General features: G+C 49.5%; 1 protein-coding gene across 1 annotated transcript in view; it reads left to right on the top strand.

The window, feature by feature from the left end:
• Nucleotides 1-21,979, top strand: part of Igf2r (insulin like growth factor 2 receptor) — an 87,700-nt gene that overhangs the window by 41,984 nt on the left and 23,737 nt on the right. The window contains exons 11-30 of the mRNA XM_042689755.1: nucleotides 1,284-1,448; nucleotides 2,481-2,621; nucleotides 3,499-3,642; nucleotides 5,190-5,327; nucleotides 5,839-5,986; nucleotides 6,503-6,680; nucleotides 7,806-7,921; nucleotides 8,264-8,432; nucleotides 11,040-11,219; nucleotides 11,589-11,690; nucleotides 12,965-13,066; nucleotides 14,738-14,933; nucleotides 16,222-16,386; nucleotides 17,363-17,506; nucleotides 17,614-17,789; nucleotides 18,293-18,380; nucleotides 18,842-19,057; nucleotides 20,031-20,161; nucleotides 20,421-20,518; nucleotides 21,005-21,144. Of these exons, the coding sequence (XP_042545689.1) occupies nucleotides 1,284-1,448; nucleotides 2,481-2,621; nucleotides 3,499-3,642; nucleotides 5,190-5,327; nucleotides 5,839-5,986; nucleotides 6,503-6,680; nucleotides 7,806-7,921; nucleotides 8,264-8,432; nucleotides 11,040-11,219; nucleotides 11,589-11,690; nucleotides 12,965-13,066; nucleotides 14,738-14,933; nucleotides 16,222-16,386; nucleotides 17,363-17,506; nucleotides 17,614-17,789; nucleotides 18,293-18,380; nucleotides 18,842-19,057; nucleotides 20,031-20,161; nucleotides 20,421-20,518; nucleotides 21,005-21,144 (2,937 nt within the window). The remainder of the gene's footprint in view (nucleotides 1-1,283; nucleotides 1,449-2,480; nucleotides 2,622-3,498; nucleotides 3,643-5,189; nucleotides 5,328-5,838; nucleotides 5,987-6,502; nucleotides 6,681-7,805; nucleotides 7,922-8,263; nucleotides 8,433-11,039; nucleotides 11,220-11,588; nucleotides 11,691-12,964; nucleotides 13,067-14,737; nucleotides 14,934-16,221; nucleotides 16,387-17,362; nucleotides 17,507-17,613; nucleotides 17,790-18,292; nucleotides 18,381-18,841; nucleotides 19,058-20,030; nucleotides 20,162-20,420; nucleotides 20,519-21,004; nucleotides 21,145-21,979) is intronic.

Raw genomic sequence — 21,979 nt, 5'->3', positions numbered from 1 at the left:
GGAAAGGAAGCCAGAGTCATACTTCTCTTGAGGCTGAAGGTAGTTATGAAATACAAAACCAACCAGCCAACTGGAAACACATTAAAAAAAAAGAGATGCTCCCCCTCTCCCACCCTTACAATGGGGAGGTCTTGCCTTGTGGTTTTAAGCTTGGGCCTTGGACCACACCATAAGGGTTTGATTTTGGCTCCGCCTCCTTTCTCACCACAGGTGAGTTATTTAGCCACTCTAATTCCATATGGTGAGGCTAAAATCATCCTTATGCCTTTGGGCTTTGAGGATAATCTGCTAATAGGTGGAAGTTTCACGGTCTGTCTCAGCACAGCTGGCCTTGATATGGTTGAAAGCACCACTTAGCCGTTGTTAGAAAAGTTGTAGAATGCAGCGTTGAGTAGAAATTATAACTTTGCCCTTGGAACACAACCTTCTGCTTTCCTTAGATCATGAGACAGCTCAGGACACCAAACCTCACTGAGGAAAACAGACAGGTGAGAGGTCCAAAAAAGATGAGGAAACAGTTCAGGGTGGAAAAATGGGGATTCCTCTGCCCGTGGCCACCACTGGCAAGGCAAGGGTGGGGTGGGTTTCCAGGCAGTGAACTGTGCTGAATCTGGCTGCAGATCCGGCTTTGGGAAGGAGGAGAAGAGCTGCTGCCTGGCCCTGGTGAGCAGGTGGGGAGTCTGTGGGTGGTGCTGGAGGAGTAGCTGTTGATCCCGGTGACCAGGGACATTACAGCCCCGTGTACTGGTTGGGACACAGCCGTGTCTGTGGCCTGGCAGGTTTGGTATAACATTCTATTACAATTCAGCTGGAACTGCTGTAGGAGAGCTCTGTCTTGTCACCACTGTTGAAGGCCTGAGCCCCGGGAAACTTGGTCTTATTCACAATCATTTCATCAGTCCAGGACACTCTGGGAACTGGACCTCCAGTCTCACTCAGAGACCTTGTCGAGCCTCTTTTCTTGCAGTCTGGAGCAGCAGAGGTTGCTGTTGGCCACGTGCCTCTTGTTCTCTTAGCATCTCTTTGGTGCATTGTAAACAGCTTTCTGTGAGGCCGGCATGGTGCTGCTTTACCAAGATGAAAGGGATGTAGGCTTCCAGCCAGGGCTATGTGTGCATGTCTGGAGCTTGATGATCGCCACTCTAATCCCCGATCCTATGTCTCTAGGCATGAATGTTCACTGGACACATGGCATTGGGCCTGGTATTGGTTTCTTTCCTTGCTTCTCAGCCCTTCTGTTGGTTTGGGTCATGCACAAGTTCTTTTCCTCTCACATTGTTCAGGTAATGAAGGGAGAGGAGGACCTGTATTCACAGGGGAGGTAGACTGCACCTACTTCTTCACGTGGGACACGAAGTACGCCTGTGTCAAAGAGAAGGAAGACCTCCTCTGCGGTGCCAGTGACGGGAAGAAGCGCTATGACCTGTCTGTGCTGGCCCGCCACTCAGGTATCATATTACACCCTTACGTGCACCTTGCCCCGTGTTCATAGGACAGCTGCCCCTGAGTAGTTTAGTACTGTCACTGGTTATAGATGGCATCTAATTGTGTCATGGCCCTTTTTCTCTGCTCTCTTATGACAATACACATTGGAAGGAACACTGAACTGAGAGGTGTACTGAGACGCACATTGTCATTTTCTGATTGAGTTACCATGGCCCATCTTAGAGTTTAATGAGAACTTCCTGGACTTACTGGGTATCATTTCTTATGCTTTGTGTTTAGAAACTTAGGGGAAGCTATTGGTGCCCACACTGTCCTGTGGCATTTCTTCAGGCTTTCAGCATGGAGTAGCTGTGTAGTTCTCACTGGGTCAGCACTGGCCAGCTGCGGGTTTTTGCCGTCTGCATGCCCTGCCTGCAAACATGATTCAATAAGAATGTGCCTTTAGATCTCCGTGTCTTCCCTTACACACGGTTCCAGTCTGGCCACCCATGCCTGTTTGTAGGATGACACTTGTGCTTTTGTATCATCCCTTGCTTGTCGTCCCTGCATGTCCTTAGCCTATGGTATATATTCTCTTGATACCGATGAGTATCTGTTCTCTCCAGTGGGCCTTAGCCTTCTGCCATACATGCCCTGCTTACCTTCTGTGGCTCTAAGCCTGTGTTTTGCTCACAGCTGGCATGTGCCTAAGAAGCCATAGGTTTCTCAGCACAAGCCTTGGCTGGACCTGAAGCTCTGTGCCTTGAGCCACTGGCTTGGTGTTAAGACAGGGACTGGCTTTCTGATGTGGCTTTCGGTCTCTGATTTCATGCTGTGGGATCTGGGACACATAGTAAGTCTGTCAGGGCAGGGCTGGTTCCGGTCGCCCTCAGTGAAGAAGCTGGGACTTTGTCACTCTGTCTTTAGGCCTTTTCAGAAACTCGGGTGCCAGGATTTCCTGGTCGAGGGCTCAGGATCTTTGGCTCGGTCACCACTTATAGTGTGACCCACAGGGAAAGAACTCATTGTTAAAGAACTTCTATTTCTGGTTACAGAATCAGAGCAGAACTGGGAGGCTGTGGATGGAAGCCAGACAGAAACAGAAAAGAAGTATTTTTTCATTAATGTCTGTCACCGAGTGCTGCAGGAGGGCAAGGCCAGAAGCTGTCCCGAGGATGCGGCAGTGTGCGCCGTGGGTGAGTTGTAGCCGGAGGCAGGCGGGAATGACCCTGTCCCCAAGGCAGGGGAGGGTGGAGTCCGCCTTCTCTGTGGAGTGACTTAGGGAGCCTCCTGTGGTTCTGGGCCTCCTTTTTCTGGATTCGCACAAATTGTCCATGGCTGCTGTTATCGTCTGTGATCCTAAGGTTGACCAGGGCCACCTGATGTTGGCCGCAGCCATAACTGGGGACAGAAAGAACCATGCTGGAAGACACACGACCGGTGGCCAGTGCCTGTGTAAAGTTAGCTTTTAGCAGAAGCTGTGCCATTGTTTTGGTCCTGTAGCTGTGACATAGAGGCAGCTCAGGCTGAGAGAGGGTCAGTGGCTTTGTCATTCATCACCCTGAAGATGCCAGGTGGTGAGAATCTACTAGAAACATTTGAGAAAGAATTATGAGGCCTTGATGGGTTTGAGGAATTACCTCTGTTTAGAACCAGTGGTACATTCTTTAAAAGCAGGTACCAGCATGGCACGTGTTAAGAAGGGAATTTGGAAAGCAACTGAATCAAGAATTCAGTGGCCATCTGTGTGGATCATCAGACAGGTTTAGTAAGTTTCTGCTTCATCAAGAACAAAACCCAACCTTTGCTGTGCTCCCCTAAGGTTGACCAGGCCCACCTGATGTTGGCCAAGGCCCAGAGATAGGTCTCATATGTCCTTGGAGTTCTTATGTCACTGTTAACTACCCAAGGAAAACTGCTTCTGTCACAGCCAGGTTAGGTGGGCAGGAGAAGGAGCCATGATGCACCTGCTGGGTTTTGTCTCATTTGTAGTTCTTTGTTCATGTCATGATGAGTTTTCCCTCCGTGTCTTCCACCACCCATGCCCCCTCCCCACTTTGTTGCTTTTTCCAGATAAGACTGGAAGTAAAAACCTGGGAAAATTTGTCTCTTCTCCTACAAAAGAGAAAGGAAACATGCGGCTCTCTTATTCAGATGGTGATGAGTGTGCTGATGGCAAAAAAATAACAACCAACATCACGCTTGTGTGCAAGCCAGGTAAACGTTACAGAAGAACGCCGTGTGACGGTGACTCCCGCCAGGCACACGAGGTCACTGCTCCTTCCTATTTCTCAGCCCCCCACGCATCCACACAGAGATGAGTGCATAGGGAGCAGCAGGGCGCAGCACTTCAGGCTCTAGAGGCAGGTCAGTTGGACTTGTGCCCACAGATGGAGAAGCCATATGGAATCAACAGGGAGTTATGCTTTACCAAGCAAAGTCGCGTATCTCACACACGGTGTTCTGTTCTTAGGACTGATACAGAATCAGTAGCGCAGGGAAATCATAGATTGTGTTTTTGATTTGGCCTTTAACATCTGTTTACACATTTATTCGACTACAGAAATATTTTCTAATATCTGGTGACACAAAGTAAACTGCTTTCTCAAGATCTGTAGACTCCAGACTGTAAACTAGGCGTGAAGCACGAATTAGCCTCAGAAAAGTATTTAGCAGCACAAGCTCCGACTATTAAACTTTAATTGGTACCTGGGAATGTCATGCTTTAAATCCCAAATAAGGAAATAAAAACAACAGAAAACAAAACACCACCCTCAATTTGTTTGTTTTGATATCTGGAGTTTTAACAGAGAAATCAAGAATGTAAACAACCAATACTATTGTAAATTACTGTTTGTCAAGAGAGTTTATGTCCAGTATTACATGAAAATAGCTGTGTGGAGGAAGAGACCCATTTTGCAGAAAACACAATTTCCCCAGGATCACAGTAGAAAAAAGCATTATGTAGTATTCATAGATTTAAAAAAAATACGATCCCTGGTTTTACCTCTGTGCGTGCTTTCACCTTTCTTTAGGAGTATTCTTGTTTCTACTGGGTCATGGTCTCGCTTTCATTCTCTCATTTTAATACTCCTTGTAATGTTATGCTTCATGAGCACTGTGCTTCACAGTTCTATTTCTAGTTGTTAGGGATTTTCTTGTTGACATGGTATAGCTGTACTGTGTTTAAATGTTTTCCCTATTGTTGGATTGGTAACGTTTCCAGGATTGGGAATTCTAACTGCATATCCTCTCTCCACTTCCCACTCAACTATTTCCTTTAAATACATTCCCAGCTGTGGGAGAAGCCAAAGGTTGGGACTATTTTTACTTGTTCGTTGTATTGTGGTTAAGTATACAGAGCATAACATTTACCATTTTAATCACTTTTTAAAACTGTGGGAAAGTATTTATTACAGAAATTTGCCATCCTAATCATCATATTCAAGTGTAGTTTGGTGACTTTAAGTACATCATTCCCTTTCTTTTGCACCCACCACCATTATGTATCTCTACAACTTGTCTTTCCAAATTGGTACTTGGTGCCTATTAAATGCTCTACCCCCCCACCCCCGATGCTGGCAGCCTCCAGCTGCCTTCTGCCTATGAATCCAGGCGCTCAGGCGCCTCCTGTCGCCTGAATGACCCTCCGTGTGTCACACCCCCTTCCAGCCATCCTCAAGTGGATGAATGTAACAGAGCAAGAGGAAGGGAAGGTTTTTCAGAACAGATTAGTGACTGGTTTTTTTCCCCCTCATCTGCAGGTGATCTAGAAAGTGCTCCAGTGTTGAGGACTTCGGAGGATAGTGGTTGCTTTTACGAGTTCGAGTGGTACACCGCTGCTGCCTGTGTACGGTCGAAGACAGAAGGCGAGAACTGCACGGTTGTGGATGCCCAGGCAGGTGGGTGTGTGTGTAGTGCCTCTGCAGTGCCTTAGATCAACAGAGGGTTTTTTCCCTAAACGCTTTCTGTGAGTGCCTTAGTGAGGTAGATAATGCTGTTAATTCCAAACACCTAGTGTTTATTAAAGATCTATTAAAGATCCCATTTTCAATGCATGTGTGATTGGATATGCCAGAACACTACCCAAGGGTTTGACTCATGCTTGAAAGGCTCTGGCCCTTAGCCCAGAAACGTACTTAGCCTTTACAAGAAGGCTGTTGGACAGTGCTTATCTGACTTACACGTATGGGAAGTTTATGGGGTTTTGAGTAGGGCTGCAGGTTAATGGAGTAGAATACAGGACTGTGGTGTTGACTCCCTCTTCAGGGGAAATGCTAGTCGCTGCCCCCGTGGGCGGGAGGTGGGGGGTGGGAGGGAGTGTCGACTTCTTCCCTTTCAGTGTCTCCTGCCCTAGGAAGAATTGACTGAGTTTTGACTGGCCTTATATTCTTGTGTTATTTTTATTCTTAGGGTTTTCTTTTGATTTGTCACCTCTCACAAAGAAAAATGGTGCCTACAGAGTTGACACAGAGAAATACGACTTCTATATAAATGTTTGTGGTGCGGTGTCTGAGGAGTCATGTCAGGCAGACTCTGGGGCCTGCCAGGTGGCCAAAAGGCAAGTGACTTCTCACTGTGAGTTTGGTCTTCAGCATGTGCTCCCATGTATTTCATTCAGGGGTAGCTATGTTCTCTCCTAACATCATGGCTAACACTGAAAAGACATAGCTAGAAAATTTCAGGATGCCAGGAGCTTAACTTCCTGGAGAAGAAGCAAACCATGTGCTCGAGAGCGAGGGAGTGGTCAGGGTTCTCCACTTCCGTGTTTTGTGCTTTTCAGTTCTTGAGTGTTCATGTATTTGTTCAGCTGTATAGCATCAGGTTAATAAAAGTGAGTCGTTTGTGAAGCCAGCAGTGTGGGGAGAAGGTTTGGGTCCTGGCGGCGAGTGCAGAAAGCCCTCTTCCCCTGCAGTTAGAGATCTTTCTATGGGATCCCTATGGGCTGTAGCCCAGGTCTTGGCCATTTATGGGTGCATCCCCATGACCCCCCAACTTAGTGGCGCTTCTCGCCACATGCATCCTTGGAGAGCTTCGCACTGGGGGTTTCCTGAGAGACCGCTGTGTGATATTTCAGTGATAGGAAATCTTGGAACTTGGGGCTGAGCAATGCGAAGCTTTCGTACTATGATGGGATGATCCAGTTGAACTACAGGGATGGCACCCCCTATAACAACGAAAAGCACACACCGAGAGCCACGCTCATCACTTTCCTTTGTGACCGCGATGCTGGAGTGGGCTTTCCCGAATATCAGGTAGGGATGGGACAGCACGGTTTCACCCGGGCGTAGACGGGCTTGGTGTGGAACCCTTATTTAGAAGCAGAGCTATGCTTAGTCTGATTGTTTTTTGTTTTTTTGTTGGTGAGGGGACAAATCATTACCTTACTTATTCCACTTAGTTTTTCCGGGGTGTATGTGCAGTGCTCATTTGTTACTGTTACGCTGTTATTTGAAGGGCTGTACACCTCTGTGGAGTCCACAGACCTGTTGATACTGGCTGCAAAATAAAAGCATAGAAAATTATCTTCTATTTTCACCTAATCAAGACCACATTGCCATCTGAATTCGTTTTCAGTACAGTGAGAGGAAATGGAGAGAGTAAACCTCCTGTCAGGCAATTCTCATCTAACATGATGTCTTTGTTCCTTTTTGAATGCTGTTTCTTTTTCTTTTTCTTTTTTTTTTTTTTTTGGTCGGTCATGGGGCTTGAACTCTGGGCTTGGGCGCTGTCCCTGAGCTCTTCAGCTCAAGGCGAGTGCTCTACCGCTTGAGCCACAGCGCCACTTCCGGTTTTTCTAGTGGTTTATTGGAGATAAGAGTCTCACAGACTTTCCTGCCCGGGCTGGCTTTGAACCGTGATTCTCAGATCTCAGCCTCCTGAGTAGCTAGGATTATAGACGTGAGCCACTGGCGCCTGGCTTGGATGCTGTTTCTTTTCTTTCTTTTTTTTTTTTTAGCAGTTTCCTTTTTTCTCTGCTCTGTGTTAGCCAGCTCTCTGCCACTATTTTATATATAACACCTCTGCTTGAGGTAATCAATGCTTACAGAAGGTTGATTTGCCTCTGTGTTGGCGGCTTCATTCCGTGATTGGCTCTGGAGAGGCAGCACAGCAGGGCAGCACGTGATGGTGGAGAACTTTCCCTTCATGGCCAGGAAGGGCAGCAGAGAGCCGGGGAGAGGCTTGGGTCTCACTTGGCTCTGGAACACATCTCCAGTGACTTAAAGACCTCTCACCTCTGCTCCATCTCCTAAAGGCTCCACCCTGTCCCAGTGGCACTGAGAGGGAGACCAAGACTTTACTATGTGGGCCTCTGAGGGACACTCTGGATGCAGACTAACTAGCTCCACTTGTTCCTGTTTCTTCCTTGTCAAACTTAGGAAGAGGATAACTCTACCTACAACTTCCGGTGGTATACCAGTTATGCCTGCCCGGAGGAGCCCCTGGAGTGTGTGGTGACTGACCCATCCACTATGGAGCAATATGATCTCTCCAGGTGAGCAAAGTCAGCCGGTCCTGGTCCTTGGTGCGATGTGGTGGGCATGTGCTTGATATTGATGGGGGTTGCATTGGTGCTGGGAGAGCTGGGTCAGGATGGAGAGGTGGACAGAGAGGGCATCACAGGCCTGTGTGGCAGTGTTTGTGATAGCAACTGTTCTTTACCATGATGAGTCTTTGTCTGTACCTTCATTAAAACCATGGCTTGCTGCAAGGTGGGAGGGTGTGTGAAGGGCCAGTGTCCTGAGCACTTCTGTGATGTTTCCTACCTTGGTGCCTTTATTTCTTTACTGGTTACCAGTATGAAAAGTTAAAAGCATATTCTGCTTTGAAATTTTAGTCTCGTGAAATCTGAAGGCAGCCATGGAGGGAACTGGTATGCCATGGACAACGCCCGGGAACATGTCACATGGAGGAAGTATTACATCAACGTGTGTCGGCCCCTCAATCCTGTCCGGGGCTGTGACCGATATGCGTCAGCTTGCCAGATGAAGTACGAAAACGATCAGGTGAGTCTGCTCAGCGTTTATCTCTCCTTCCTGCCAGACACGTGGCTTTGTGGGTGGTGTGTGACCCTGTGAGCTTGGGGCCTCTGGGCACATACATCAGGCCAATGCAGCTGTGTATCACACTGGAGTCTGTTCAGATTTAGGATGGAAGGAAATACCACTGTGTCAGCCACTTAAGTAAAGAAGAAGGAGTTCTCAGTAATTACCTTAGCCCAAGTTTATCTGATGTGGCACATGGTGGTAGAAAAGTTTTTGCTTTCCAAAGCTCTTGTGGTTACTAGGGAAGAGTGGGTAGGAAGAGGTACTGTGGATGAGCTGCCTTTGAGTGTTAATGTCGTCTGGAGTGCTGAGCTATGTGCATCTCATCATCTGAACTTTGCCTGTGTCCTTATGGTGCCAGATCATGGTGAATCTTAAAAATGCACGTGTGCTCCAGAGTTGGCTTCTTAAAAATGGGTGCCAGGAATGTCTTATGTCTTGACACACGCGAATGGCACACTCTGGTGGCTCTGGACTGAGTTCTCCATGTGAGCGTCCACCTATGCATGTCATGGTGCAGCCATTCTCATTCAGTGCTGACACTAACTCCTGTAGACTCTAAATCAGTACACATACAGGCTTTCATAGTTATTCTTGCTTTGACATTTTCTGCTGTTGAAAACCATAAGTGGCCAGGATGCACATACCTAGTTGAACTGGAATCAGATGAAGCTCTGCCTCATACAGAAATGACCCGAGGGTGGGGTGGGGTGGGCACATCAAGAAGCTCCAGCTCTCTGGGGTCAGTTGGAGTAGGGTCTGAGTCCAAAGTTCTGGCACCTATTGGTGGCACAGCCTCAGGGAAGTCATTTCTCAGCCTCATTTTCCCTTTTATAAAATAAAGAAGATGGAATCTATTAGCATGCGTTGTTTTCAGGATTTAAGACTGATTTACATGAGCTCTGTGTACGTATTACATAGTTTGTTTAGGAGCACTGGTTCAGTATCTGTAAAACGCTAGTGATAACTTCATAGGATGTAACTACCAGACTAGACTGTAAGTTACATGAGCTGTGTCATACACTATACCATTGATGTCTGTGGATAGGAGATAGCTATTGAGGAAAAACCATGAATGCTCAGGATGATAAACTCAGAATTCTGAATTATTCAAATTTACCTGTACCCTATGTGTGTCTGATCAGTCATCACCTGAGCTGCATGAAGTTGGCTACATTATGGACACAGAATCACTGTAGCACACAATTACTACTGCTTACCAAACCTAGATCTTGGTTCTTGCTGTTGCTTATCTCAAATATAGCAGATGCCTAATTCAGTTTTCCTACAAAGCAGTCAACATCTGCCAAATACATACCGTGATTGTACATATCTGAACCTTTATTACTGAAATGTGTTACATGGTCTTTTTGGCTTGAGAGATTTGCCATAACTCTTACCTTGCTTTTTGGGCACTTTTTTTTTTCCCCGAGGTAAGGCAGATTTTCACAAAACGAGCAGCAAGGAAACTTAGCAGATCCTACAATTTCAGCACAGCTGGTGCTAATGTGGGACTGTCTGAGAGTGTCTGCCCATCACTGAGTTGTATAACACAGGAATTTAAAATTTTGGGTTTTGAATTTTTTATTGTCTTTGTTTGTTGTTCCTATAAAGGTGATACACAGAGGGGTTAGTTACGTAAGTCAGGTAAAGAGTGCATTTCTTTTTGGGCAGTGTCCCCCCTTTCTCCCCTCCCTGTTTTTCCCTCCTATCCCCACCCACAAGTTGTATATTTCATTTTCAACATAGTGTCCAGTGCATATCACTGCTGCATTTGTTTAGCCTTTGTCCCTCCATTTCTGTGCCCCCAGCCTTACCTTCCCAAAGACAGATACGTGAACAGGCAAGACAAAAAGAAAAAAAGCAGCAACAAAGAAAAAACTTCATTTTTATTTCCTGGAGTTCATTTTGATAAATGCTATTTTATATAATCAGATGCATGTAGGCATTGCACCCTTGTTTTCCTCTCCTAAGAATATGTCCACTTTTGATTTAAAATTTTTGTTGTTGTTGTTATTATTATTATTATTTTTGCCGGTCCTCGGCTTGAACTCTGGGCCTGGGCACTGCCCTTGAGCTCTTCAGCTCAAGGTGAGCACTCTACCACTTGAGCCACAGCGCCACTTCTGGCTTTTTCTGCTTATGTGGTGCTGAGGAATTGAACCCAGGGCCTCATGCATGCAAGGCAAGCGCTCTACCACTAAGCCACCTTCCCAGCCCTATTTTTTTTTTTTTTTGGTTGGTCGTGGGGCTTGAACTCTGGGCTTGGGTGCTGTCCCTGCGCTCTTCAGCTCAAGGGGAGCACTCTACCTCTTGAGCCACAGCGCCACTTCCTGATTTTTTTTTAACTATTATTTTTTTACCTCTCTTGGTCAGAACCATGAGCAATCCTTCTGTGAATGAGGTGGGTGATTGTGTGTTGCATGGGTCCCCTAGAAGCAGTGGTTTGGGATTCCATAACTCTTGTTGGCAGTGATGTCACCGGCTGTAATTACCATGAATAACAAATAGAATCTCTTAGCGGTGATGTCAGCTGTTTCCAGGCAAGCCTAACACACTGTGTTGCAGGGCTCCTTGACTGAAGTTGTGTCCATCAGTAACTTGGGAGTTGCAAAGACAGGCCCTGTGGTGGAAGAGAGCGGCAGCCTTCTCTTGGAGTACGTAAATGGCTCGGCCTGCACCACCAGCGATGGTCAGCTGACCACCTACAGCACCCGGATCCATCTTGTCTGTGGCCGAGGAAGCCTGGTAGGACACTGCCTGGATGGGTGGGATTGGTGCCCAGGCCTTTTGTTTTTGAGTCAGAATGTATAGGACAGATTGAGCATTTAGCCATGTTGGGGTTGTCAGGAATGTATTAAACACATCATCAGTGTTTTGTGTTCATCACTGGAATCCATGTTCAGAACATTAGTAATCATCCTTAACTCAGTCCCATTTTTACCAGGTTCATATTCAGGTCGTGTGTTTTGAATAGTTGTGAGATAGGTAAGCCCTAAGTGGGTGTGTTAGAAGGTGTAGGGGTCATCACAGCTGGTCATGTGGTAGACCTCAGCCACTGTTGTCTCTGAACTGGACTTGGGTTGCTTAGATTGTTCTTCTGCACTTCCCTTTCAGAACACCCACCCCATATTCACTTTCAACTGGGAGTGCGTGGTCAGTTTCCTGTGGAACACGGAGGCTGCCTGCCCCATCCAGATGATTACAGACACAGACCAGGTGTGTGAGTGTTGTCGCGAAGTTTCCCCGCAGGCCCGTCTCTTACCTGCCCCTGTTCCTGCCTTCTCAGCCAGGTGTCAACGGCATCTCCCTCCCCAACGGTGGCAGCAGCTGCCTGAAGGTCCAATACTCTGCTTCCAGGCATATTTTCTGGCCTTGTTCTTCCATAAATCACTGTTCCGTCCTTTGGGGCTGTCTGGGCCTCACGCCTGCGTGCTCTCCTGCAGTGACAGGGAGCTGCTCTGCTGTGTTCTCTGCGACTGCAGGGCAGTGAGTTGTCTTTGTGGTGCTGTAGTTTTTGGTGCGGTAGGACATGCTTCCATCCCTACCTTTTAGATCTTTCTACCAGGCTAGAGTCTTATAGCAGAGACAGGGCAAATGCGCATGGATGGTTCAGGGTACTGGCTGGTTGGAGAGCAAGTACCCGGTCCAGGTTTGGAGCATCTGGGGCTGTTAGTGCTGCCCTGTGTACCCTGTACTTGGTAGACACAGGAGGCCTGAGGAGAGGAGGCCTCGAGTTATCAGATGATACTCCGGTCAACATCTTCATGTGAATAATCGAGGCAGAGAACAGAATGTGAGGCTTCTTAAGATGTTTTTTCTCCCTCTCCCTCTTTCTCTCCCTCTCTCCCTCTCCCTCTTTCTCCCTCTCTCCCTCTCTCCATCTCCCTCTCTCCCTCTCTTTCTCTTTTGTCAGTCATGGGGCCTGAACTCTGGGCTCGAGCACTCTCCCTGAGCTCTTCAGCTCAAGGCAAGTGCACTTGAGCCACAGCACCACTTCCAGTTTTCTGGTGGTTTATTGGAGATAAGAGTCTCACAGACTTTTCTGCCCCGGCTGGCTTTGAACTGTGATCCTCAGATCTCAGCCTCCTGAGTAGCTAGATGACAGGTGTGAGCCACTGGCGTTCAGCGTTTCTTTTTCTTTCTTTTTTTTTTTTTCCAAAGAGAAATTATTTCCAGATCTGTACTTTTCTCCTTAGTAATAGTTTTCTTATTGCAGTAATGTGGTAGCTTGAGAGCCTTTGCTTGTGTTTTAACACACCTGAGTCCTTGTCACACTTGGATGCAAGGAAGCAGCTATGTGTGAGCAGTTTGGGGGCGTGGACTCTCACATTGTTTTTCTCGTGGTACTGGGAGGTGAACTGGGATGCTCTACCATTTGTGCGATACCGCAGCCTGACAGCGGCTTTTCAGGTGCGTGGAGGTGCAGCTCTACTTGCGCACAAAAGGTTTCTGGAGGCGCCACGGTCTTACTGTGCTTCTGTTTCCTACAGGCTTGTTCTATAAGGGACCCCAACAGTGGATTCGTGTTTAATCTTAACCCACTCAACAGTTCCCAAGGATATGTGGTCTCGGGCATTGGGAAGACCTTTGTGGTGAGAGTGATTCATATTTCTACTTGGGTTTGAATCAGGGAGAGCACATTGGGTTTCTTGTAGCTGGTGGGGGAGGTGCGGGAGGGGGGGAGAGGCTGTCTTACAGAGTCACTGAGCAACTGACATGCAGAGGGGTTCACAGCGATTCACAGCGTCACCCTTCTACCACTGTAGCACCTGGCACAGTTCAGGTGTGGGGCAGTCATTCTTCCTGACCTGCGGCTCTGTGTCCCCAGAGCAAGGTTGAAGGCCCTGACTTGGGCTTGTTAGAAATACAGATACCTGGGCTAGCTCCATACTTGAGGAGTCAGCAGCTCTGAGCTAGACCAGCAGTCTGATTTAACAGGCGCCTCAAGTGGTTGTGCGACCCACTGAAGTTGAGACCACTAACTAGTCAGGAGAAACCGGTGATTAGCTCACCTTGTAAAAGGAAGACTACCTGGGCAGAGAACTGGTGACTCAGCTGGTGATCCTAGCTGCTTGTGAGACTGAAATTGAGAAGATTGAGGCTCAAGACTAGTCTGGAAGAAACTGGTAGCTGCAGGCCTTCTACTTTATAGATAGACAAGTGCTCTACCCCTTGAGGCACATGGCATCTCTAGTCCTGAGAAGACTTTACAGCATCTTGATTGTGACTTTCTTATAGCAGTGTTTGAATTAAAACAATGGAGTAAGTGTTAAGAACAGGCAGTTGGCAATGAGAACATTGTAGAGTAATTCGTCGCAGAGGAGGGCTGTGTTTGAAGCCCCACAGGCAGACGGCGGATGGCAGTCTCCCGCCAGGAAAACTGGGCAGGGTTAGCCCCTCAGCTGTCTTTTGTCCTCCTACCCTGTGCTCCAGCGTGTTTGTATGAGGTGCTTAAATCACCTGAGTGTTAGCTTTACAGTGCTGTAAAGTTGGGTTTATACCAGATGGCTGATGAGCAGCTGATAGCCAGGGAGAATTATCTGCCTGCAGGACGAGTGAGAGGCACAGGTTTTGGGAACGTATAGGGAAGGGGCTATCAAGGGTGATCACAGCCCTACAGAGGCCATTCTAGGACAGACCTGAGAGGTCCTGTATTGTACTGTAACCATGGTGTCAGGATGTGACGTGCACACACAGTTCTCAGATGGCAGAGAGTGACAGTGTTTAGCGAAGGTGGAGAAGTTGCTCAGAAGAGAAGTCAGATGGCTACCTCCCTCCTCCAGCAAGGCTCAGCCCCCTGAGTACTCCCCAGGGGCCCACAAGATGGCAGGCCATAGCCGGGGCTTCTCCCAGCTCTGTTGTCAGCTTGCAGGCAAATTTGGAAGGAAAGAGGGAACCTGTTTCTGATCTCTATGGTACTGGCACTGGAGTTGGAACTTAGGGCCTTGTGGGCACTAAATGCAATATATCATACATATTTGTGATACTCGGATGGATACACAGCATACATATATGCATACATGCATGCATGCATACATACATACATACATACATACATACATACGGGTGTATTAAACCTTAGAGGAAATTTTTGGGTATTGCTGCTGTTTGGACGGGCTTACATTTTTGCCTTTCTCACTAACTATAACTTAGTTCCCCAAACATGGAACATTTGTAATTGAGCAATAGTACTGGATTAATGTGTCTGTGGTAAGTCATGGGACTTAAGTGCACTTGCGTGATTCCCACTCTTTGATCGCCAGTTCAACATCTGCGGCACGGTGCCTGCCTGCGGGACCGTTGGTGGAAAGCCAGCCTTTGGCTGTGAGGCTGAATCCCAGACAGAAGACCTGAAGAACCTGAAGCCAGACAGGCCAGTTGGGTTTGAGAAAAGTCTCCAGCTGTCCACTGAGGGTTTCCTAACTCTCACCTACAAAGGCTCTTCCCCCCATGACAGAGGTGAGTGCAGTTCTGCCACCTGTAGCTAACAGGGTCTGGGCGCTGTCCCTCAGCTCTTCAGCTCAAGGCAAGCGCTTTACCACTTGAGCCACAGCACCACTTCTGGTTTTTCTGGTGGTTTATTGGAGATAAGAGTCTCATGGACTTTCTTGCCCGGGCTGGCTTTGAACCGTGATCCTCAGATCTCAGCCCTCTGAGTAGCGAGGATTAGAAGCGTGAGCCACCGGCGCCTGGCTCCTGAATTTTTTTGTGTGTACACAGGTACTGAGGCTTCAACTCAGGGCCTCAAGCGCAGCTCCTCTTCCACTTCTTACTAACATTAGCACCTGGGCTGGCCTTGCACTATGATCCTCCCAGCCTCTGCTTCCTGAGTAGCTGGGATTTTAGTTGTGAGCCACTGTACTTGGCTGGCTGAGAAATAAGTGGTATTTTGTTGTTGCTTATTTATTTTTGGTAGTTTCAGGGACTAGAGCTTGCCAAGCCCTTGAGCCATACCCCTGTCCTGGGAGGAGCCGTGTTCTATATGGTGCATTAGGAGTTGACAGCAAGAAGTCACACATTTCAAAGGAGCTAATGTGCAGTTTATATCTGAGGTGATAGGTACACCAGTTACGCTGCTCTAACCCTTGCATATTATTTTCTTGAAATATAATGATATATTTCCTAACTGTGGTTACTCTGTAACAATTAAAAATAAACAGTTTAAAAAGAGCCCAGAACACGGGCCTGGGGCGTGCACACAGCTGTGGCTTCCCGCACGCTGTGCCCTGCGCCCCTACCTCACCCTAGCAGCTTTGTCTTCGGGCTCCCCGCCCCCGTCCTCCTCTTACAGAACAGTGAGTATGCAGCAGGCAGGGATGCTCCTGAACGTTAGATCAGATGCGTCACGTGCCAGTTCAGAGCCTCTGGGGACTTACTGTCACACCCAGAGTAGAGGTCATTACCCCACAGGGGCGTGGGCACTGTCGGCTCTGCCATCACCTCCCGTGCTCTGCCCACTTGGTCTGGTTGTCCCGCACCAGGTCTCTGCCACTCAGAGTCCCTGTCTGAGCCCTGTGTGCTCTGCCCGCTCTGCCCCCGGCTCAGCTCTGGACGGCGTTGTCCTTGTCTTTGACCCTTACAGGTGTCTGGTGTAGTCGATGAGAGTTAGTTGTCTTCTGGTGTTTGCCTTGAACTGATGTGGGCCTCAGGTAGAAGGAGGTTGTGAAGTCCCCGCTGTGAGCCTGCTGGCGGTGGCGCTCCGTGTCTGGGCTGCCTGGTGACTCGAGTGGCCTTGTTCCATCCACAGGCACTGCTTTCATCATTCGCTTCATTTGCAATGACGACAAATACCCGGGAACCGCCAAATTCCTGCACCAGGACATTGACTCTGCCCGCGGCATCCGGAACACCTACTTTGAGTTTGAAACTGCCTTGGCCTGTGTTCCTTCGCTAGTGGATTGCCAAGTCACCGGTGAGGCCGGGGAATTAGACAGGAAACGATTGAGAGTGGGGTGGGTATGTGTCCGTATAGTATGTGTGTGTCTCTGTGCATGTGTGCCTCTGTGTGTTAAACATGAGCATGCTGTAACAGCACATTGTACATGTGTGAATGTGAGGGCGCCATGCTTATTTGTGTGTATTTTGTTCATGTAATTTACATATTTTATAGGCCATGTGACACACATCACAGTTTTTACAAGTTTAGGATTGTGATGTTTCTCTAAGACCTTAGACATAAAATGAATGGTTTTAAGCTATAGGTTTTAAGCTAGAGTGTGGGGTAGGGTGCTGCTTAAGAACAGAGAATCAAAGGGCAAAAGGAATAAAAAACAAATACAGATATCAGGGTCTCATGTTTGAAAAGTAGGAAAAGACCTGAGAGAGCACCCTGAGCCCTGCCTGGGAAGTGAGCAGTGTCCTGGGCCCTGGGCCCTGGATCCTGGATCCTGCACCCTGTCTGGGAAGCCAGCAGAGTCGTGGGCCCTGGGTCCTACCTGGGAAGTGAGCAGTGTCCTGGGCCCTGGGCCCTGGATCCTGCACCCTGTCTGGGAAGCAAGCAGAGTCCTGGGCCCTGAGTCCTGGGCCCTGCCTGGAAAGTAAGCAGAGTCCTGGGCCCTGGGCCCTACCTGGGAAGTGAGCAGTGTCCTGGGCCCTGGGCCCTGGATCCTGCACCCTGTCTGGGAAGCAAGCAGAGTCCTGGGCCCTGCCTGGAAAGTAAGCAGAGTCCTGGGCCCTGGGCCCTACCTGGGAAGTGAGCAGTGTCCTGGGCCCTGGGCTCGCTGCAGATTTGGTGGTGATGCTTCCTTGTGAAGGGTGGTGGAGAGGGACAAGCGGCTTATCTCTGTAGACAAAGGCCCTGCCCACAGTTAGGGAGGCACGCCCACTCCTCAGCCTTGTCCCCATGAAGGGTAGAAGTTGGCTTTCCAGCATGTTTTCCTCTGTTGCAGACCAAGCTGGAAATGAGTATGACCTGAGTGCCTTAAGCACAGTCCAGAAGCCGTGGACTGCTGTGGACACATCGGCCGATGGGAAGAAGCGCACTTTCTACCTGAGTGTCTGCAACCCTCTCCCTTACATTCCAGGCTGCCGTGGTGAGTGCCCTTGAGAGTGTAGCTAATTCTGTGGGATGGTTGGAGGGTGGTTCACTCAAGGCCAGCCTTCTCCCACCCACCCACACCCCAAACTTCTCTTCTACCAGGCAGTGCAGTGGGGTCTTGCTTAGTGTCAGAAGACAACAGCTGGAACCTGGGTGTTGTGCAGATCAGTCCACAGGTTGCCGCCAACGGGTCATTGAGTATCCTGTACGTCAATGGTGACAAGTGTGGGAACCAGCGCTATTCCACCAGGATCATATTTGAATGTGCTCAGACGTGGGTACGTGTTCGAATCACAGCGAGTGCTGCTAGTGGCCAGTTAACTCCTGTTTTGTTTTGGGGTCTGTTGTGGGGCCTGAACTCTGGGCCTGGGCGCTGTCCCTCAGCTCTTTAGCTCAAGGCTAGCACTCTACCACTTGAGCCACAGCGCCACTTCCGGCTTTTTTCTTTTTGCTTATTTGGTGCTAAGGAATCGAACCCAGGGCCTCAGGCATGCAAGGCAAGCGCTCTACCACTAAGCCACCTTCCCAGCCCAACTCCTGTTTTCTTGTAACCTTTGAGTCTTCTGCATGGTCTAGAGCTTGCTTTTGTTTTCATGTGTGTGACCATTGCGGGGGTTCGATTAGAATGTACTATTTCCTGCAGGGCTTAGCTGTTTCAGAAATACCATCTGCTTGGCTCCTGGGGGAGAAAGATTGGCTATTAATGGTGCTTACCTTTTGAGTATTACTGCTTTTTAAGATAAGTAGACGGGAAGCACTGAGGCTGTTGTTTTCTTGACAGGGATCACCCACATTCCAGCTCCTGGATGACTGCGAGTACGTGTTTGTCTGGAGAACGGTGGAGGCCTGTCCTGTGGTCAGAGAGGAAGGTGAGCCCGGGCTGTCCTCGGGACACAGCGCACTGCATGGAGCAAAGATGTTCCAGAGAAACCCGAGACAGCGCCTGCTCCTGAGAGATCACAGAGCCCTTTGTATGGGGGTGGCTTCTTATACTTGAGTTTTTACTCTAGCACATTTGCTAATTTACCAAAGGCTTTTTCCTTGTGTGCATGGTTGGATGGACTTTTAGCTTTTTCCATTTGAAAACAAAAAACAAGGGGGGGTTGGAAAGGTCAGACTTGGTTTGCTTGCGGAAGTTGGCCTTTAATCTGTGATGTACCTAGCTTTTCTCCAAAGCTGTCTGCCTGTCAGTTTGTGTTATATGTGAACAAGATAAAATAAGCTGGAAGTGATTTAATTCCCATTTGGTTAAAAATCATAGAACTCCTTTGCTTGGCGGTATGAACGTCTGTATAATAGAGCTGCCCTTGCTTTGCATGTGCTCTTGAAGGAGACGATTGTCAGGTGAAGGACCCCAGGCATGGGAATCTATATAACCTGAAGCCTCTGGGGCTCCGCGACACGATTGTGAGCGCCGGCGAGTATACCTACTACTTCCGGGTCTGCGGGAAGCTGACCTCCAGCGTCTGCACTACCCATGACAGGGCCAAGGTGGTCTCCTCCTGCCAGGAAAAGCAGGGACAACAGGGCTTCCAGAAAGTGGCAGGTACCTCTGATTTTCTTTTCCACCTGAGTTGAAAAAGAACAGGATTAAAACGTTGAGCTGTTGTTGTTTTGGAAGTGACATTGCTGTGCAGTAGGAAGGAATAGCCACACGTTAGTGAGGTCTCTGAGGTCACACATTCCTTAGCAGATACACCTGAAGATGAGGAATGCTGCAGAGTGCTTCTGGCTCAGGAGCCTGTCTCTGTACCACCTCAGGGACACCCTGCGACTGGCAGTCCAGCATTGGGAGTTTGAGGTGATACCTTCTAGGGCTGAGCTCAGTGTACATTGTTTGGCTATGAATCTAGCAGAGCAGCCAGATGTGATGAGGAGGCTGAGGCAGAAGAATTAAGAATCTGGGCCAACTCGGACTCTTAAGAATAAACAAAGCAGGGCTGGGAAGGTGGCTCAGTGGTAGAGCGCTTGCCTTGCATGCCTGAGGCCCTGGGTTCGATTTCTCAGCACCACATAAGCAAAAAAAGAAAAAAAGCCGGAAGTGGCGCTGTGGCTCAAGTGGTAGAGCGCTAGCCTTGAGCTGAAGAGCAGAGGGACAGCGCCCAGGCCCAGAGTTCAGGCCCACGACCGGACCCAAAAAAAAAAAAAAGAATAAACAAAGCAAAGCCTTTGGTCAAATCTCAGCGCCTGGGCCAAAACTTGAATGACGAGGTTGAAGTAGCCATGGTTGGTGAGTCTGGCCCTCTTCTGTCGGAGCCATGGGACAGTGAGTCTGGCCCTCTTCTGTCAGAGCCATGGGACAGTGATGCCCTTGTGTGTCCCCATGCCGTGGTTACTCTTCCCAGCTGCTGAGGCGGGAGGAGGCCTGGCTTTAGCTCCCCTGCGGGGAGGTGTGGCCGGGAGCTGGTAGTCCAGGAGGATGCAGCGTTGAGGGTGCATGATGTGACAGGTCATAAAAGAATAATTGTAACAGCCTGGGACTTGTGCACTGAAGCCTGCTGGATGTGTTTCCTGCACAGGTCTCTTCACTCAGAAGCTCACTTACGAAAACGGACTGTTGAAAATGAACTTCACTGGCGGGGACACGTGCCACCAGGTGTATCAGCGCTCCACCACCATCTTCTTCTACTGTGACCGGACGACACAGAAGGTAGGCAAGTGCCAATAGAGCCCCAGGGAGCATGCCTGCCCTTCCAGCTGCGGGGGTGACGCCAGGGTCTCTCCTCCAAAGTCCCTCAGAAACTTAGTTTTGAATATAATACTTAGGAAAAAAAAATGCATCAGAACATAAAACCACTTGTGCAGGTGTTAGTGGACACACGGCCATTGGAGCCATTTTCTCCCCGTGACTCCCAAGCGGGGACCCAGGAAAGCCTGGCGTTCCTTCTCAGTCCATCTTCACTTTGCAGCCGGTGTTTCTGAAGGAGACGTCAGACTGCTCCTACTTGTTTGAGTGGCGGACGCAGTACGCCTGCCCGCCCTTCAACGTGACCGAGTGCTCCTTCAAGTAAGATGCATGTGGTGGACCTTGGGCCTTGGACCAGCTTGGTGTGATCTTACTGTGCCAACAGTGACCTGGGTGCAGGATTAGATTAGTGTGTCCCCTCTGTCACTGTGAAGGGAGCCAGGGCGAGGTGACCTTCACACGTCTGATGACTCCGTGTCACACGTGGAGGGGACAGCAGTGCATCCCGGGGCTGCCTGGGCCTGATCCTGCCTCCTGCCCCTTGTCCCAAGCCCGCTTGTGTCGGGGGCACTGATGAAGGTGGCCTGGCCCTTCAAGTGTGGAGGGGTGGGTGAAGCAATGGAAGGAGATGTTACAGAGACGAGCAGAACTCAGCTGTGGAGACGGGACCCTGTGAGGTTCTGTCCCTGGGCAAGGTTTGACTCGGGAACGAGGAGCAAGCTCAAACACTCCAGCCTTTCCCGGGTGGAGGGGAGAGCATGTCATGAGCTAACGCGGACCTCACTGCGGCCTCTTCCCATCCTACAGGGATGCGGCCGGCAACTCCTTCGATCTCTCCCCGCTGTCGAGGTACAGTGACAACTGGGAGGCAGTGGTGCGGACCGGGGCCACCGAGCACTACCTCATCAACGTGTGCAAGTCGCTGGCGCCGCAGGCCGCGGGCTCTGGTGAGAGATGGCCCTGCCGCACGGCTCAGTGCTGGGGGGGTGGGGGGCAGCCTCGGGAGGCCAAGAAGCAGCAGCAGGGGGCAGAAGGTGTCCGTGACCCGGCCCTGGTGCGGTCCAGGCGCAGTCAGCGCCGAGAGCTCTCTGGGAACTTTTTCTGAATATGAGGTGTCGAATAGAAAGAATGGTGGCATGAAAGTGGGGGGCAGGGAGGGAGGAGACAGGAGGGGGCGTGAGACCCTGGTGTGATCACGGGCCTAGGGCCAAGGTGAGAACTAGGAACCAGGGGTGTGTGTGGCGCCAGGCATGCCCCGGAAGGAAGGAGTGCCCTCAGGGTCCTGGGAAGGGCGCTTTGTCCCTTTTCCTGGGCATGACGCGGACCCACTGCCCGCAGCTCAGCTCAGATCTGCGTGCTAGTTCCTTCTCCCTCCTTCCTCCTCCTTTCTTCCTCTTTTCCCTCCTCCTTTCTTCCTCCTCTTCCCCCTTCCCTCCTCCCTCCTCCTCCCTCTTCCCTCTCTCCATCTCCTGCCTCCTCTCCCTCCTTCCTCCTCCCCCTCTTCCCCCTTCCCTCCTCTCCCCTCTTCCCCCTTCCCTCCTCCTCCTTCCTCCTCCCTCTTCCCTCTTTATATCTCCTGCCTCCTCTCCCTCCTCCTCCTCCTTTCTCCTCCCCCTTCTTTCCCCTTCTCCTCCTCCTGCTTTAGTATAGACAGGCTTGATCCTTGGTCAGCTGAGGCTGTGCTCCTTTCCGAGCTGGGATGTTACTGTGGGCTGCAACGCTGGCTCTGCGTGGCCCCCAGTGGAACCGATGTAGTTCTCAGTAACTTCTTCAAGAGTGCAG

Source organism: Dipodomys spectabilis, unplaced genomic scaffold (assembly GCF_019054845.1).
Source record: "Dipodomys spectabilis isolate Male_0828 unplaced genomic scaffold, ASM1905484v1 ptg000126l, whole genome shotgun sequence".
NCBI classification, from domain to species: Eukaryota; Metazoa; Chordata; class Mammalia; order Rodentia; family Heteromyidae; genus Dipodomys; species Dipodomys spectabilis.
The sequence above is the reverse complement of the archived record's forward strand: the minus strand, read 5'-3'. Positions and strand labels throughout refer to the sequence as shown.